Source organism: Protobothrops mucrosquamatus, unplaced genomic scaffold (genome assembly GCF_001527695.2).
Source record: "Protobothrops mucrosquamatus isolate PMUCROS unplaced genomic scaffold, P.Mucros_1.0 scaffold4000, whole genome shotgun sequence".
NCBI classification, from domain to species: Eukaryota; Metazoa; Chordata; class Lepidosauria; order Squamata; family Viperidae; genus Protobothrops; species Protobothrops mucrosquamatus.
Genome location: NW_015389938.1, coordinates 551 through 16,728, shown reverse-complemented (window position 1 = coordinate 16,728; position 16,178 = coordinate 551). Strand labels below are relative to the sequence as shown.

General features: G+C 41.2%; 1 protein-coding gene across 1 annotated transcript in view; it reads right to left on the bottom strand.

Moving 5' to 3' along the window:
- Positions 1 to 15,308, bottom strand: part of LOC107298465 (lysyl oxidase homolog 2) — a gene marked incomplete at its 5' end in the record, with an annotated part of 47,393 nt that extends 32,085 nt beyond the window's left edge. Inside the window, one exon of the mRNA XM_015827842.1 lies at positions 15,133 to 15,308. Coding sequence (XP_015683328.1) covers positions 15,133 to 15,308 — 176 coding nt within the window. The remainder of the gene's footprint in view (positions 1 to 15,132) is intronic.
- Between the last annotated feature and the right edge of the window lie 870 nt (positions 15,309 to 16,178).

Sequence of the window (16,178 nt, the reverse complement as noted above, 5' to 3'; positions counted from 1 at the left end):
TTTGGCAAGTACTGGGCTTAACAGACCCAATCCTTCATACAGTTTACCCACCCTCCCTGCAATTTGCTCTTCTCTACTCTCCTACCTGTTCCTCAGCATCTTTCTGATATTTGAACAAAACTGGACCAGCAAGTACCAATGTAGCCTAAAGCAGAGCTGTTACTTCCTGTGGGAATCTCAGTATTACAGTATTGGTGCCATTCAAAAATGCCTTGGCTCTTTTGGCAGCTGCCCCACATTGCTGGCTCATGCTTCATGCGTGGTTTATACCAGAACAGATGCTAGAAAAGAAATTAATGTGCAAAGCTGCAGTTCCAGCCATCAGTTATAATCTCTCTTGTCTCTGTAGCATATGGATTTTGCGGCCTGGAAGGGCTGCTGTTCTGCTTGGGCAAGCCAACATATGGAGTGAGAAAAAGCAAAGGAAAAACACAGCTCAGTTTGGGTGTTGAAGAGCAGCTGCTGGATCATGAGGTCTGATGAGCTGACTTGGCTGCTAGCCAAGGCTGGTGTGAGGAGATTTTGAGTCAGTATCCCCGTTGGGAGCCGTGAGGTACCTAAGTATCGGGGACCTGAGCCCAGGGGGGACACTCGCTTCTCACTGGGACATGCTCCAAAAATTGGGGAGAGAGAGACAGAGAGAGCAGGAAGGAGTAGAGGAAGGAGAGGAGAGTAAATGTTTGTGGCTGGAGTGTACGGACAAGCTGGAGAGAAGTTGGAGAGTAAAGTGAAGTGAATTGTGCAAGGCATGAATTGGTTCCTGCTTGAAGACCGGAGAAGAACAGTCCAGGGAAGCCTTCCATGGAAGAAGGGACGACCCAGAGGGACAAGCTCCACCCAAGACCCAAGAGGGGAAGGAGGGATCTGGCTGATGCAGGGGTCAGCTTCATCCAAGACCAGGGAGAAGATGGAGAGAATCAACTGCTAGAAGAGAATCCATGATTGAAGGGGGGAGAAGGAAAAAAAACTGGGCAGACAATCCTGAGAGAGGTTCTTCTACTAATGCAGAAGCAAAAGGTAATCAGCTGCAAACTCTGCTGGACTTATATCTAACGATAAAGGTTTCCCTTGTCCAGTTGTGTCCAACTCTAGCGGGCGATGCTCGTTTCCATTTCCATTGTCCAAAGATGCTTCTGTGGTCATGTGGCCAGCATGACTACACGCCAAAAGGAATGCTGTTACCTTCCCGTCTTAGTGGTACCTATTTATCTACTTGCATTTGCATGCTTTAGGTTGGCAGGAGCTGGGCAAGCAACTGAGCCCACCCGATTGTGCCATGCTTGGGTCTTGAACCCAGACTGTCAGCTGACAAGCTCAGCGTCTTTAACCACTGAGCCACGAGCCCCACTGGACTTAGATCTACTAAGCTTTTATAGTTGACTCCAGATCTCCTAATTCCTGGTTCAACGGTCAGCCATGATACTTCACTGACTTAGATCTACTAAGCTTTTATAGTTGACTCCAGATCTCCTAATTCCTGGTTCAACAATCAGCCATGATACTTCACTGACTTAGATCTACTAAGCTTTTATAGTTGACTCCAGATCTCCTAATTCCTGGTTCAACAGTCAGCCATGATACTTCACTGACTTAGATCTACTAAGCTTTTATAGTTGACTCCAGATCTCCTAATTCCTGGTTCAACAGTCAGCCATGATACTTCGCTGACTTAGATCTACTAAGCTTTTATAGTTGACTCCAGATCTCCTAATTCCTGGTTCAACAGTCAGCCATGATACTTCACTGACTTAGATCTACTAAGCTTTTATAGTTGACTCCAGATCTCCTAATTCCTGGTTCAACAGTCAGCCATGATACTTCACTGATTCTCTGCTTAAAGCTAGAATGTACAGATTTGGACAATTGCCATGTTAATTGCAGTGTGGAAAATGAGATTTCATATAATATCCTTTCTCCTTTTTTTCAATTCTCAAGATTTTTTTTTAAACCACCTGTCCTTTTTTCTCATGGAGTATTTCCAGTGGTCATGCAATAACCAAATTGTTTAAAGTTTCCATTGTAGTTGTTGCATAACTGACAGTGATAGATTTTCTAATAATTGTACATGGAATGGGGGAATTGGACTAAAAAATGAAATTTAGGAGGAAAAAATAAACGACCATAGCAAGCTTATCTCATTGACTTGGAATATGAGTTGCCTAAATGTTCACACCACATTGTGTAAGCTGCTAACACATTTGGCAACTGAAAACTCTTTATGGTATTTTTACTGATACCACGCCTGAAAAGTTGATGATTTATGGATTTCTAAATGACTAAGGCATGGGTTATGGGAGGGAATGAAGAGTTATTAAGTTTGTTTATACTTGTTGTGATGAGGATAGAAAGTGACTTTTTAAATATTTCTTTACCTTTTCTTTCTTTGCACCTTTTATTTTTCTTTCTACTGCTCATTTTTCTCTGAGTTTATTTTATATTTGCTTTCACTATTGTAAGTACAGTTTTCAATGAAAACATTTTAAAAGGAGGATACTTCAATCTTCTAATGAATTCTATCAGGTCCATGCATGTTAGCAGAAAAGCCAATTTAACACTACATCCCATTTTCTCCTTCGCTGCCTCATAACCTGGAATCTGTACCCCTTGAAATAATAGTCTCTTATCTCTTTGTGTAGTGTTATGAAGACTAAAGTGTGAATACTTGGTCCCGAAAAAAAACCCTTTAACATCAAAAGAACAGTCGAACAACATGTAACCAAATTCTGAACACAACATGAAAGAAAGCAATAGAAAAACCATTTCCCTCTCTGATGTCACCAGGAACTGAACTTTACCGGAAGTGTAACCCTTATTAAGAATACTTTTTATGAATTATTCTGATTTCACAGCTTGCATTAAGTTATAATCTTTGGTTTGTTAGTTCCAATTGATGATGTAGAGTGAACTAGCCATTTGTCAAACAACGTTTATGACTTAGAATATTTTGCAAAAGAAGCCAAAGCTAGTTTATTTCGCAAACCATAATTAAACCAAATGCAGCTTACTGCAAGATGTGACTCCTGCTAGCTGCTGGCCTTAGCTGACTGAATAAAAACTCTTGGATTGAATGAAAAGTGATGACTGACTCAGTTTGGCAGTAAATTGTTCCTCTTTCAGTGCAAGATTCAATTAAAATTGTGGCTCAAATGTTCTCATTCCAAAGGACATTCCTTTCCAACTGTGAGAAAGAAACATGGGTGACATATTCAGATACTGGCTACAATGCACAGAACATGCAAAGTTAAAAGCAAAGTAGGGAGGGGGGCACTTTTTCTCTTAATCCAGAGTTTCTCAGCCGGGAAACCTTCCCCAAGTATCTGAGGAGAACTAAGATGAAGTCATTCTTTGCTCAAGTATGCTAAGACAAATAAACTGACCATGACAGCAAAGCATTTTCTTCCGTCCAAGATTGGAACAGTCTCTTTGGCCTGTGGTGACTAAATACTGGTTTGCACTATTCTGCAAGAATAGAGTAGAGTAGAGTAGAGTAGAGTAGAGTAGAGTAGAGTAGAGTAGAATAGAATAGAATAGAATAGAATAGAATAGAATAGAATAGAATAGAATAGAATAGAATAGAATAGAATAGAATAGGGAGTAGAGTAGAGTAGAGTAGAGTAGAATAGAATAGAATAGACAATATGGAATAGAATGGAATAGAATAGAATAGAATAGAATAGAATAGACAATATGGAATAGAATGGAATAGAATAGAATAGAATAGAATAGAATAGGGAATAGAATAGAATAGAATAGAATAGAAAATAGAATAGAATAGAATAGAATAGAATAGAATAGAATAGAATAGAATAGAATAGAAGAATAATAAAATACAGAATAGAATAGAAAAATACAGAATAGAATAGAATAGAATAAAATACAGAATAGAATAGAATAGAATAGAATAGAATAGAATAGAATAGAATAGAATAGAATAGAATAGACAATATGGAATAGAATAGAATAGAATAGAATAGAATAGAATAGAATAGAATAGAATAGAATAGAATAGAATAGACAATATGGAATAGAATGGAATAAAATGGAATGGAATGGAATGGAATGGAATGGAATAGAATAGAATAGAATAGAATAGAACAGAACAGAACAGAACAGAACAGAATAGAATAGAGCTGGAAGAGACCTTGGAGGTCTTCTAGTCCAGCCGCCTGCTCAAGCAGGAGAACCTACACCATCTCAGACAGATGAATGTCTAGTCTCTTCTTAAAAATCTCCAGCGATGGAGCGCCCATGATTTCTGGTGGCAAGCTGTTCCACTGGTTGATTGTCCTCACTGTCAGGAAGTTTCTCCTTAATTCCAGGTTGCTTCTCTCCTTGATCAGTTTGATCATTATTTACGTTCAAATGAGAGAAGACTCATCTACCTTTCGATTTCGGTTTATGGAAAGTTTGCTCCTACCGCAATCAACAGTACTTTAACCCCAGTGAGCTCTCAGTTGTTATTTTTACACTTACAATTATTATTAACAGAATTACATGATATTAATGTCTGCAAAACTTAGCTGTTCGAAAGGGCAACTCTGAACATATAAACTTCCTTCTCAGAAAAATGGTGGCTGGACCCAAATTTTTGATGGAATAATTGGTGAGACTTAAGATATAAAAGTCTGAGAACTCCTGGAACGACTCATCTCAAGCCTGGCCACAAAACATTCACTGTTTGCTTGTCTATTTTTCCCGATAGGGTTTCTTCTTCTGAAATCCTGGGATCTCCCCATCCTTTTAATAGACTTAGAAGGAATGTTTCAGGAGGGCTTCTCGGATTTCCTACCAGCCGCGAGTTAAAACAATCATTGTATTTTGAGGAGCTGCCAAGCCTTTAGGAAGTCTGAGCAATAATAAAAAAGGCATCATTAAACAGGCATTTGAACTCATAACGTATAAAGAAAAAGTAGCTTTTATTTTCCACTGACAGTGGGCAAGTGGAAAAGCGAGTTGGGCACAAAGCCAAAGGAAATAAAAGATAATCAGACACTGTTTTAGACATGTTATGAGCTCATGGCAACCAGGGAATGTTGTGGTAAGTTCCTCTACTTTTTTAAAAAAAATCATACAATGCTCTCAAATATAAGAAAAAAGTAAACACTTCCCTCAACCCAGTTCCATATGGTCACATCTCTGGAGCTTTCTTGGCCACAATTTACTGCCTCCTTCTACTTCTTAATTTACTGCCTTCTTCTAAGTCAGTGGTTCTCAACCTTTTTAATGCCGCGACCCCCAACCGGTTGTAAGTCGAGGACTAAACCGGTCGTAAGTCGAGGACTAAACCAGTCGTAAGTCGAGGACTAAACCGGTCATAAGTCGAGGACTTTCCCTGCCCGGGAGCGCCGCGCATGCGTGGTTCCGCCCCCTGCGCCGGCCGAGGCATAGCTGGCAAGCGGCAGAGACGGAGCAGGCCGACCACCAGGTGGCCCAGCCCAAGGGAGGTAAGGCACCCGCTGGAAAAGGGGAAAAAATGGCGGACAAAAAAAATGGTGGACAGCCTTGCTTGGTGACCTCCATGAAATGGTCGATCGACCCCAAATGGGGTCGCGACCCATAGGTTGAGAACCGCTGTTCTAAGTTATGTTTTAAATTCCCTAGGATAACTTTTAGTTTTTAGGATTTCATGGTCCTTCAGCCAGGTACTAATCAACCTGCTTAGATTTCAGTGATCAGAAACACTTGGCAAGGTTCCGTCGCTCGCTGTAATCGGTCAAATATGAAGAGCCTCCTTTAAAATTCATTTGACAAGTAGAATATAGCACAAAACATGCTGCAGCTATTTCTTCACGAACGACTTTCAGAACTGCCCGTCGCTAATGACCTCATTATTTTGACTTTGACATAAGAATAGTTGATGACTTCAGAAATGGTTTAGGTGTGTGGAAGGGATCACAGGCAGCTTGAAAAAGCTTACTTATTATTAGATAGTTGCGTCATATGGATTTGATCCAGAGTTAGTTATAATCGGACTATAGTTTTTTGGTTTCAATGCGATGCATTTAAGTTTAATTCAGACTTGGACCCACCCAGTGATTGTTTGAATAAGCAGATATCAATATAAGTTCAGATAACTCTTGAGGTTCATGAAAAATATTTTAAAGAGCAATTTATGGAAGTAAATGCTTTTAAGAAAAGGTTCTCCCCTCCCCCAATTAATTGAAGTTACTTCACCTGGCAATCTTGTCCTCCCCAATGCTTGCAGTCACATTTCAATAATACACTGATTTCAGTTGCACTCATAATACTGTATCATTTTTTTACTTAACCTATCAAACACATACTGATGTCCAAAATTTCTGCCTTGTAGCAGAGATGACGTATCTTGAGTTATTACCCCTCTTTAAAAGGCGAGCTATGTAGTAAGCATTGACGCTGATCCAATAGGATCTTCTAGTCCACCCTCTGCTCAGACCCTATATCAATGATGGCGAATCTTTTAGAGATCAAGTGCCCAAACTGCAACCCAAAACCCACTTATGCATCGTCGAGTGCCGGGTGGGCGTGGCCCATTGGGTGGGCGTGGCTGCAGTGGTAACGGCAGACAGGGTGGGACTAAAAAGTTCAATCAATCAATTTCAACTTTGCAAGATCTTTTTTTTTCCCGTGAGAAGTTGAAATTGACTGATTGAACCTTTTTTTTTTTGCACACGGCGGCGGAGGCCTAAAGCGAAAAGGTTTTATAAAACCCAGCTGAAAGCCTAGGACTGGGGCGAGGGCGCGCGTGCCCACAGAGAGGGCTCTGAGTGCCACCTCTGGCACCCGTGACATAGGTTCGCCACCACTGCCCTATATCATTCCCGACAAATGACTGTCCAGTCTTTTCTTTAAAATCTCCAGTGATAGAGCACCCACACCTTCTAGACTCTAGAGGCAATCAAAGGTCCATCACTTCTCAGTTCAGCTGGTGAGAAGTTGTGGAATGTATCATGCACATTCCAACAGCCTAGTGGTGTCAAAAAGAAACATTCTTGGCATGTGAGGCCCCCAGACATATGCAAACATGGCAGGAAGCAAAGCTGAGAAAAGAAGGGGGAAATGCCGGTAGCAGTCAGCTGTTAAAATGAAAGATTATGAATAAGGTATCTGTGCACAACTGAGAGACGTATATAGATACAGTATATAGATTAGGGAAAGTCTGGTCCAAGCTGGGACAACATTCTATTCTGTTTATATTACTCAACAAATCATAAAAAAAAAATAGCCTGCAATTTGGATTGTTTAGAGTTTCTCCTTCAAATTCCAAAAGATTGCTAGACCCTATCATGAGCTCTAAAGCAGTGGTTCTCAACCTGTGGGTCGGGACCCCATTTGGGGTCGATCGACCATTTCACGGGGGTCGCCAAGCAAGGCTGTCTGCCATTTTTTTTGTCCGCCATTTTTTTCCCCTTTTCCGGCAGGTGCCTTACCTCCCTTGGGCTGGGCCAGCTGGTGGTCGGCCTGCTCCATCTCTGCCGCTTGCCAGCTACGCCTCGGCCGGTGCAGGGGGCGGAACCACGCATGCGCGACGCTCCCGGGCAGGGAAAGTCTTCGACTTACGACCGGTTGGGTAGTCCTCGACTTACAACCGGTTTAGTCCTCGACTTACGACTGGTTTAGTCCTTGACTTACGACCGGTTTAGTCCTCGACTTACGACCAGTTGGGGTCGCGGCATTAAAAAGGTTGAGAACCACTGCTCTAAAGGATTCAGTAAGATAGGACAGCACCTTTAACTCTTGACAGATCAACATATGGATTTGTCTTCCACTGAATTAAAGAACTGGCTGGCTGTCCCTGCTCAGATTGACAGTGACCGAGATGGATCAAAAGCAGAGGACCTTCAGAAGATTGGGCAGGAACTGAATATAGAGCCCTTGGTGTGCAAAATGAGCTCACTAGCACCAGGCTACATCTTCCCGCTGCACAAAATAGTCTACAACCGCTGTCTTTTCCCAGCGGGACTTTGTCTTCTCTGAAGCCAGAACAACGTTACAATGCCAGGAGGTTAATGAGACCACTTTAAGGAAGAAGGAAAAAGTCTCTCTTACTGAAGACTATGGCCTAATCCCACCCTGTAGGGTAGCCATTTAACATGTTTAAACTCTGTGTGCTAATTGGTCACGCTCTGTTATTGCTTCATCTAGCTTGGACTTGAGTTTTTCATTCTCATCTCCTAATTAAGTTGTAGATGCTGAAAAGGAGCCCCAGTGCTTCTGCGCACAAAATCACAGCAGTGTAATTGATCTGATCTTAGTCCACTGAGTCCACTGAGACACCCCTAAAACATCATTTGTGGGCTGGCCGAACGATCTGAATGGGCTTACTAAAGCCCAGCAGATGGCCTTAAGTGAAGAAAGTTAATGAACAGATTAACGATGTACAACTACTTAATTACATCAGTGGAAAAACGTTCGGCCCTGGCAGGATATTTTCACTGCAGATAAACATTTGCTCCAAGAATCACGCAAAGTTGGGCTAGAAAGACTGTACACAACCCATTACACACAGGTATTTCCCTAATCCCAACAGAGCAACCAGGTTGAAGTCCACAAGTCATAAAAGGGCCAAGTTTGAAGACCCCTGTTTTAGAGGCAGACAGTTTAGGGAGATTAGTGGGCTTTGAGACCTATTCCAGTAGAATATGGGGGCACAGAGGCCAAGTTTAGTGAGTTAGTTAAATAGACGCTAGATCAGAAACATTTGGAATAATTAAAATTGTGGCTCTTGTTGTTTGGATGGCATATTTTCTATGGCAAAACCTGGCTTTAACACACGAGAGGGGCCTCATTGCATGCCACCTGCCCACACACACACACTTTCTCCACTCATAGCTGAACTGATGCTAAAATTCAAAGCCACAAAAACTTTCTGTTTGCACAGTGACTTGTTACAGCTAGCAGCAAGGGCTATATCAAATAGAAAAGGGGAAAGTCAACATGAAATATTTTTAAAGGAATGTTTGAGGTGATTCTTTAAAGAAATCTTCTATGAGCAGCTGTATGTCTTTTAAAAAAACAAAAAAACCCAACCCCCCAAATAGACTCCTATTTCCTAATGCCGTTACATTGCTGGATATCATGGCAAAATGATAATGATATGCTTTATTAAACTAAATTTGTTGGGCCATGTTGAGTGGTGAGCTGAGCACTGTGAAAGAACTTGCATTCAAATTCTGTCTCGGATGCAAACTCTGATAGTTCATTTTCGAATGTGTTGCTCTGTAAGCTTTATTATTCTTAGCCAATACTATCAATAGTTGAGTTGATTAATTGGAATTACAGAGGCTGTAGTCCAACTTATCCAGAAGGTGCCAACATTAAGGAAAGTAGAATTAAGTATTTCAGCTACCAGCTGATCTTTGCTTGGTCCAAATTTTTCTTAAACTTATAAAAGATTTTCCCCCTTGCAGCCTTCCCTTCTCACACAGTTGTGGGAAGAAGCACAAGTCCAGTTCTCAAATGGTGCTCTTTTGGAATCATTGTGTTGGATTTACATGATAAACATTCAGCATTATAAACACTCAGCTAAGCTCAGTCACTAAGAAGGTCAGATTTAGTTGGTGCTTGGATGGAAGGCCACCAAAGATGCTATGACACTAGGCTAGAATGGAAAAATCAGGAAAAAAAATTCCCAGAAGAAGATATCAACAAGCCACTTACTGTACATATCTGTTGCCAAGAAAACTCCATTGAGTGAATTCATGAAGTCATGTGAGATTAAAACAGGTAAAACTTTTTATAAGCCAAGGAGCCCATCAAATGGAGACAGAAAGCTATAAACGTAGCAAGAGATGTTTATAGTTCAAGATGCAGTGGACATTTTTCAGAGAAAGGGCTTTTTAAAATTGTGGCATCATCTTTTCTCCATGTAATTTTAATCTCAGTTGTCCCTTTACAAAATCTGCTCATTTCCCTAAATCTGAAATAGCCTACCAAGACACATGCTAGACGAAAAGGTCTATTATGTCCATTCAATATGGCCAGTGGCAGTAGTGTCTGGGATGATAGGACTTATAGTTCTATATAGTTCTAGGGCAAGGGTCTTCAAACTCACCCCTTTTATGACTCTTGGACTTCAACTCTCAGAATTCCTCAGCCAGCGTGCCTGGCTGAGGAATTCTGGGAGTTGAAGTCCATGAGTCATGAAAGGGCCGAGTTTGAAGACCCCTGTTCTAGGGTACCAGGTTAAGATAGGATTATTGATATTTTTTTTTATTTTGTAGAAAGACAGCTGGAACCTGCTTTGTTTTAGTCTGCTTTGGCACTGTTTTCTATATAATTTTAATACCGGTATAAGCAAAAAGAATTGTTGAGAACAGTAAGATGTAATGGTTAAAGCACAAGGCTAAAAACTGGGAGATTGTGAGTTCTAGCCTTGCCTTAGGCATGAAGCCAGATGGTTGACTTTGGGCCAGTTGCTCTCCTTCAGCCCTAGGAAAGAGGTAATGGCAAAGCACTTTGGAAATCTTGTAAAGAAAACAAGAATCTAGTCCAGGCAGTTTCCAGGAATCAAAACTCAGCCAAAGGGAAAAAAGGAAGGAAGGAAAGAAGGAAGGAAGGAAGGAAGATATTGTTAAAGGTTAGACCATGATGAAGACTGCAGATATGTTTTTGTTGGGTTCTTATGCACGTATTTTGGTTTTATATTTTTTCTTTTTCATTGAATTCTGTAACTGAACTAAAATACTTTTGCTTCCCTTAGTAAATAACCACAAATTAGATTTCTTGAAAAATTAGGTGGTTCTATTTAAAAAGTCCTTTGTAAGCGAAGCCAACAGTATTCCAAAAGAACTGAATTTACACCTCTTTCTTCCAGAACCTTCCAGAAATAAAAAAAGCCAGACAAATAAACTTCCACTGAAGCATGACTGCAATGAACTGATATTATAATTGCAAAATAACGAAGAGCAACAGTTAAACAACTGCCTCTTCAGGCCTTGTCTGCAGACCGTCAGTTTTTCCATGAAGGGAAGAATTCCTGCAGTGTCCAGGGAAGTGTTGTTTTTAGTCCACATGCTGATACACATCAAGCATCTGTGGGATATTGGACAGCTTAGCATTATCTGCTGAGAAAACAACTCCTTCCAGGGAATGGGCATCGCTCACGAGGTGTGGAAGGAATGAGGCCATTTTAGACAAGGACAAAAACAAGAGAGAAGAAACTCCGGTGGTTGGCCAGCCTGGGGGAAAGTATTTTTCAGCTGAACAATTGCAAATATATATATGTATATATTACTTTTGCTTCCTTTTCCCTGAGAATTTCAATATATTTCCTGAAATACTTGCCTCCAAAGAAAAGAGAGGCTGGAGGTGTCCAGGTTGCTTAGTTGACCTTGGCCACGGGAAGGCAACCTTGGCTCTTTTGTGACTCATGGACTTCAACTCCCAGAATTCCTGAGCCAGCCACGCTGAGGGGAAAGGGAGAGGTTTCCAAGCTGAGCCATGCTGGCTCAGGAATTCTGGGAGTTGAGGTCCACCAGTCATGAAGGGGCCAAAGTTTCCCTTATGCTGGCTCAGGAATTCTGGGAGTTGAAGTCCACGAGTCATGAAGGGGCCAAAGTTTCCCCCATGCTGGCTCAGGAATTCTGGGAGTTGAAGTCCACGAGTCATGAAGGGGCCAAAGTTTCCCTCATGCTGGCTCAGGAATTCTGGGAGTTGAAGTCCACAAGTCATAAAAGAGCCAAGGTTGCCTACCCCTGACCTTGGCTGATCTCAAAATGTCTAAGGTGGGTTGACCTATTTAGGATTCAGATGAGAGACCGCCAACAAAGTTCAGGATGTCAGGTTAGACAGGGAATTCAACACTTCCAACACTTACGCACACACACACACACACACACACACACATACGCACACTAAATATCATCTTGGAAGATTTTTGTAGTATTGCCAGGAAAACAGCATGGAGTCACGCTCAACTCAAAAGGAGATTTTGTTTATTTTGTATCAACTAATTATTGGGCTGAGAAGCACCGTTTTAAACATGGAATAGTGCCCTGAACAAAGATAAATTTGTATTTGTATTTGTTCGGAGCTACAAGTCCAGTCACCAGAACTTAATGTCGTAGGCTTAAAGAGAATGACTAGACCACACTCACCCATGACTAAGGGGGGAAGTAGAACTCACCGTCTCCTAGCTTCTATCCTGGCGCCTTAGCTACAAGACCAAACTCGCTCTCAGCCATGTTCAATTCTTTGATGGTGTTTTGACAGTCTGTTTTAGCCCATTGAAGAATTCACATTTTTCAAAATAGGTTTCTGATTTTGTGTGTTCATGTGCAGCGTGAGTATGGTTCATTTTGTTTCGTAAACAATTGCACCCCATTTGAAAGTGTTCCGAGGCATCTAGAATGTGTCAGAGAAACTCTTAAAACACATCCTATTCCTCCCATACATTTTTATCCTCTTGCATTAGCAGAAACGCTAAAGCCAGAAATAAGCCCACTGGGGAAAAAAAAACAGGAGGAAAAAAAGAATTAAGATATTCTCTTTTGAGCCACAAAGTCCTCTTTGTAAATGTCCATATTATATTACTATTACTCTGAAAACAGAGTTTAGAACACATGTTTGTTATGCCAGCCAAAGTCCAAAAAAACCAAAAAAACCACAAAAACACAACCTAGTGAAGCCCCCTAATAAAATCAGGAATATAAACTGAACAGTAGATAGTGTCAACTGGGGATATTTTTGCTGATTTCTAAGCTACTTCCATATGAGTTACAAAATTAAGAAAACATGGGTACAACAGAGTGAGCCATCCTTGGTAATTTAGCCAAGTTCTTTGCTTCTACACAGTCTTCCTACACAAAGCACCTGACTTCTTTCCCATTTTCGCTTCCCCCAGATTTGCTGGACTGAGCAATTTCCTTGGAAGAGTTAGGTTAATTTCAACTAATTTATCATCAATCAGGAAAAAAGTGGCCTTGAATTAACCTAATGCATTTTGAACCTTTACAAAGGGATAGCACAGGCAGAAGAACTGGTGGAGAGTGATTCATGGCTGAAACATCCTTGTGAGCTACCCTCTGTCTAGACTGTTCCAAGTTTTCCCCAGATTTTGCTCTGGAAAAACTGATGACTGCAAGAACTATCCCAAACATTCAGTGTCTCCTCCAGGTGCTGAGCTATTCTTAAGACAACTGCTGGAATTAAAAAGAAAGAAAAGGCTTCACGCTCATTCAAGAGAAGATACACACAGCATTCCATCTCTATTTGCTGCTGGTTTTTTTTTAATGCTAAATCTCAAAAGATGCACATTGGAAAGTCAGAACATAGATAATAGCACATATCTTGAGTAGTAATTTTTCTGTGAACCCACACACAGTCCTTTTTTGGACAGAAAGAAAACTGCTAAACTAGGCTGAACAGGTGGAAACCTACCAAGGAGAGATGCAACTTAGAACTATGGAGAAATTTCCTGCCAGTAAGAACAATCAGTGGAATGGCTTGCCTTCTGGAGTTGTGAGTGCTCCATCACTGGAGGTCCATTAGTCTGTATTGCTTGAGTTGGCTAGAAGACCTCGAGGTCCCTTACAACTCTGTTATTCTGTTATTGAACCGAATCAGATCGAATCACAAGGGATCTTGGAGGTCTTCTAGTCCAGCCCCCTGTCCAAGGCAGGAGTCCTTATGTCATCCCGATCGTTCACATTCCTAGCTGCTGATTGCGTAATCTTTCAGGCAATCACAACATAGATCTCAGTGTTGCAAATGTGTTTACTTGTCCCCCAAAGATGCCTTAATTAATGCCACGATTCATGTGATTAATTAGGAATGCCTTAATTGATGCATTCATATAATTAATTACAGGTGGTCCTCAACTTACAACGATTCGTTTAGCAACCGCTAGAAGTTACAACAGCACTGAAAAAAGTGACTTAAGACCACCCTTACAATCATTGCAATCATCCCCGCGGTCACCTGATCAAAATTTGGGCCTTCGGCAACTGGCATGTATTTATGACCATTGCAACATCCTGGTGTAGGTGATCACAGTTTGTGACCTTCGCAGGCAAACAAAGTAAATGGGGGAAGCTGTATTTGCTCAACAACCTTGGATGAGATGAGAAGGTCATAAAGTCAGGTGCAATCATCGAACAATCGCCTGGCTTAGGAATGGAAATTTTGGTCCCCGTCAGGACCCCCTGTATATTACATACCAGGTTCAACTTTGCGATACTAGCATCCTCAAGAAAAAGTAAGAAGGTCCTTTATTGAATATTTGGCAAACTTCCACAGCAGGGCTACAGTGCAGTCTCCATTCACCCCAACATATTCTGCATTCTTCCATGATTATTTCAGGGCTGCCATAAAAAGAAGCTGGATTTTTTTCTGTTGTCTGATCAAGAGAGCTAATCCTACTTATCTGCTTTAGAAAATGGCAATGATTTCAAGAATTCCTGTATGGAGAGACTTGATCCCTCTAAGCAAGGTGGAGGGCAGAGAGTCCATACCAGTCAATAGTAGTAGTAGTAATAGTAGTAGTAGTAGTAGTAGTGATGATGATGATGATGATGATAATAATAAATAATAATAATGATGTTGGAAGGGACCTTGGAGGTCATCTAGACCAACCCCTGCTATTTCTTTAGCTCTTCTATTTTGTTACCTGCTATTTTTCTTGGTTGTACTTTCAGGTTATCAAAATAAAATATAGTAAAACACAATAAAAATAGAAACATCAAACGGATGCATCTTTGAGCTTCTGCACCTAGCTTATTTTACACTTAGCCAATGGTCTTCTTAGTGTTTACTTATGCTTCCGCGCATATTTCTGTTTACTAGGAGGTTATGAAACTGGCAGGGCTCAGGTGAAATATCTAGTTGTCTATAACTCATCTTGAAAAAGCTAAGCAGAGTCAAAAGCAGTAAAATGAGGCACACATATCTCCATCAAGGTCAGGTTCCTGATTCTCTAACCCAAGAAAACTCCGTGGATGTCTCAATGTGCTCACCAGGGATCCAACTTGGTTAGATTCAAGTTTCTTTGTGCAAAAGATAGGCAATCCAAATGAAGATACTGAAATGTTGTTGTTTTTTAACCACAATGCAGCTGCAGGTATTGGCAAATTGCCCTGAATGCGGACGTTGCTGATTTCAGCAAAGGTGCCAATGATCTGCTGCTAAACTCTTTTTACTCTCAACTTTGCTTACCTCTATTTGATTGAGCAGAGGGTCCTCAAACCTGAAGCCAGGTATCCTCTTTTCACTGCAGACCACACTCACATCCTCGGTGTGCTTGCAGTCTGACACACCCCATCCGTTGGAGGTACACTGAGCTATCGATGTCTCTCTGCCCGTGCAGTAGAGGTTGTCTAACCAGATTGGGCCTACAGAGAGAGAGGAGCAAAGGTCTCTTTTAGGAAGTCCATTCTCCACTTTGTAGAGCAGGGGTAGGCAACCTTGGCTCTTTTATGACTTGTGGACTTCAACTCCCAGAATTCCTGAGCCAGCCATGCTGGCTCAGGAATTCTGGGAGTTGAAGTCCACAAGTCATAAAAGAGCCAAGGTTGCCTACCCCTGTTGTAGAGTAAAAAGAATTTCATAAGATTGAGCTCTGCGGCCAACTATAGCAATGTTGGAAGCCTCTTCGAAACTGTCTCCTTTAGGAAGAAGAGTAGAAAAGGCTAACAAATGGAAAGTAGCCAGGAGGCCACACAGCTAAGCATTAGAGATTACCTTTGTGTAACATTTGAAACATATTTTTTGAACTCATGTTATTTTTCAGACTATTCTCCAAAGCACCAGAGGGCAAGACAAGAAAACAATGGTTGGAAACTGATCAAAGAGAGAAGCAACCTGGAATCAAGGAGAAACTTCCTAACACTGAGGACAATTAACCGGTGGAACAGCTGGCCTTCAGAAATGGTGGGCGCTCCATCACTGGAGATTTTAAAGAAGAGGCTAGACAGTCACTTGTCTGAGATGGTAGGTTCTCCTGCTTGAGCAGGGTTGGACTAGAAGACCTCCAAGGTCCCTTCCAGCTTCTATTCTATTCTATTCTATTCTATTCTATTCTATTCTATTCTATTCTATTCTATTCTATTCTATTCTATTCTATTCTATTCTTCTTTTCCCTGATGTCAGCCTTATGAGGTAGTCCAGAGAAGAAGTGCACCCACCAGTGCTAACTCTGCTTTCTGGTTTGAGACTTGCAACTTTCTGTACATTAACAGACACTTGCAAGTCTCAAAGTACAT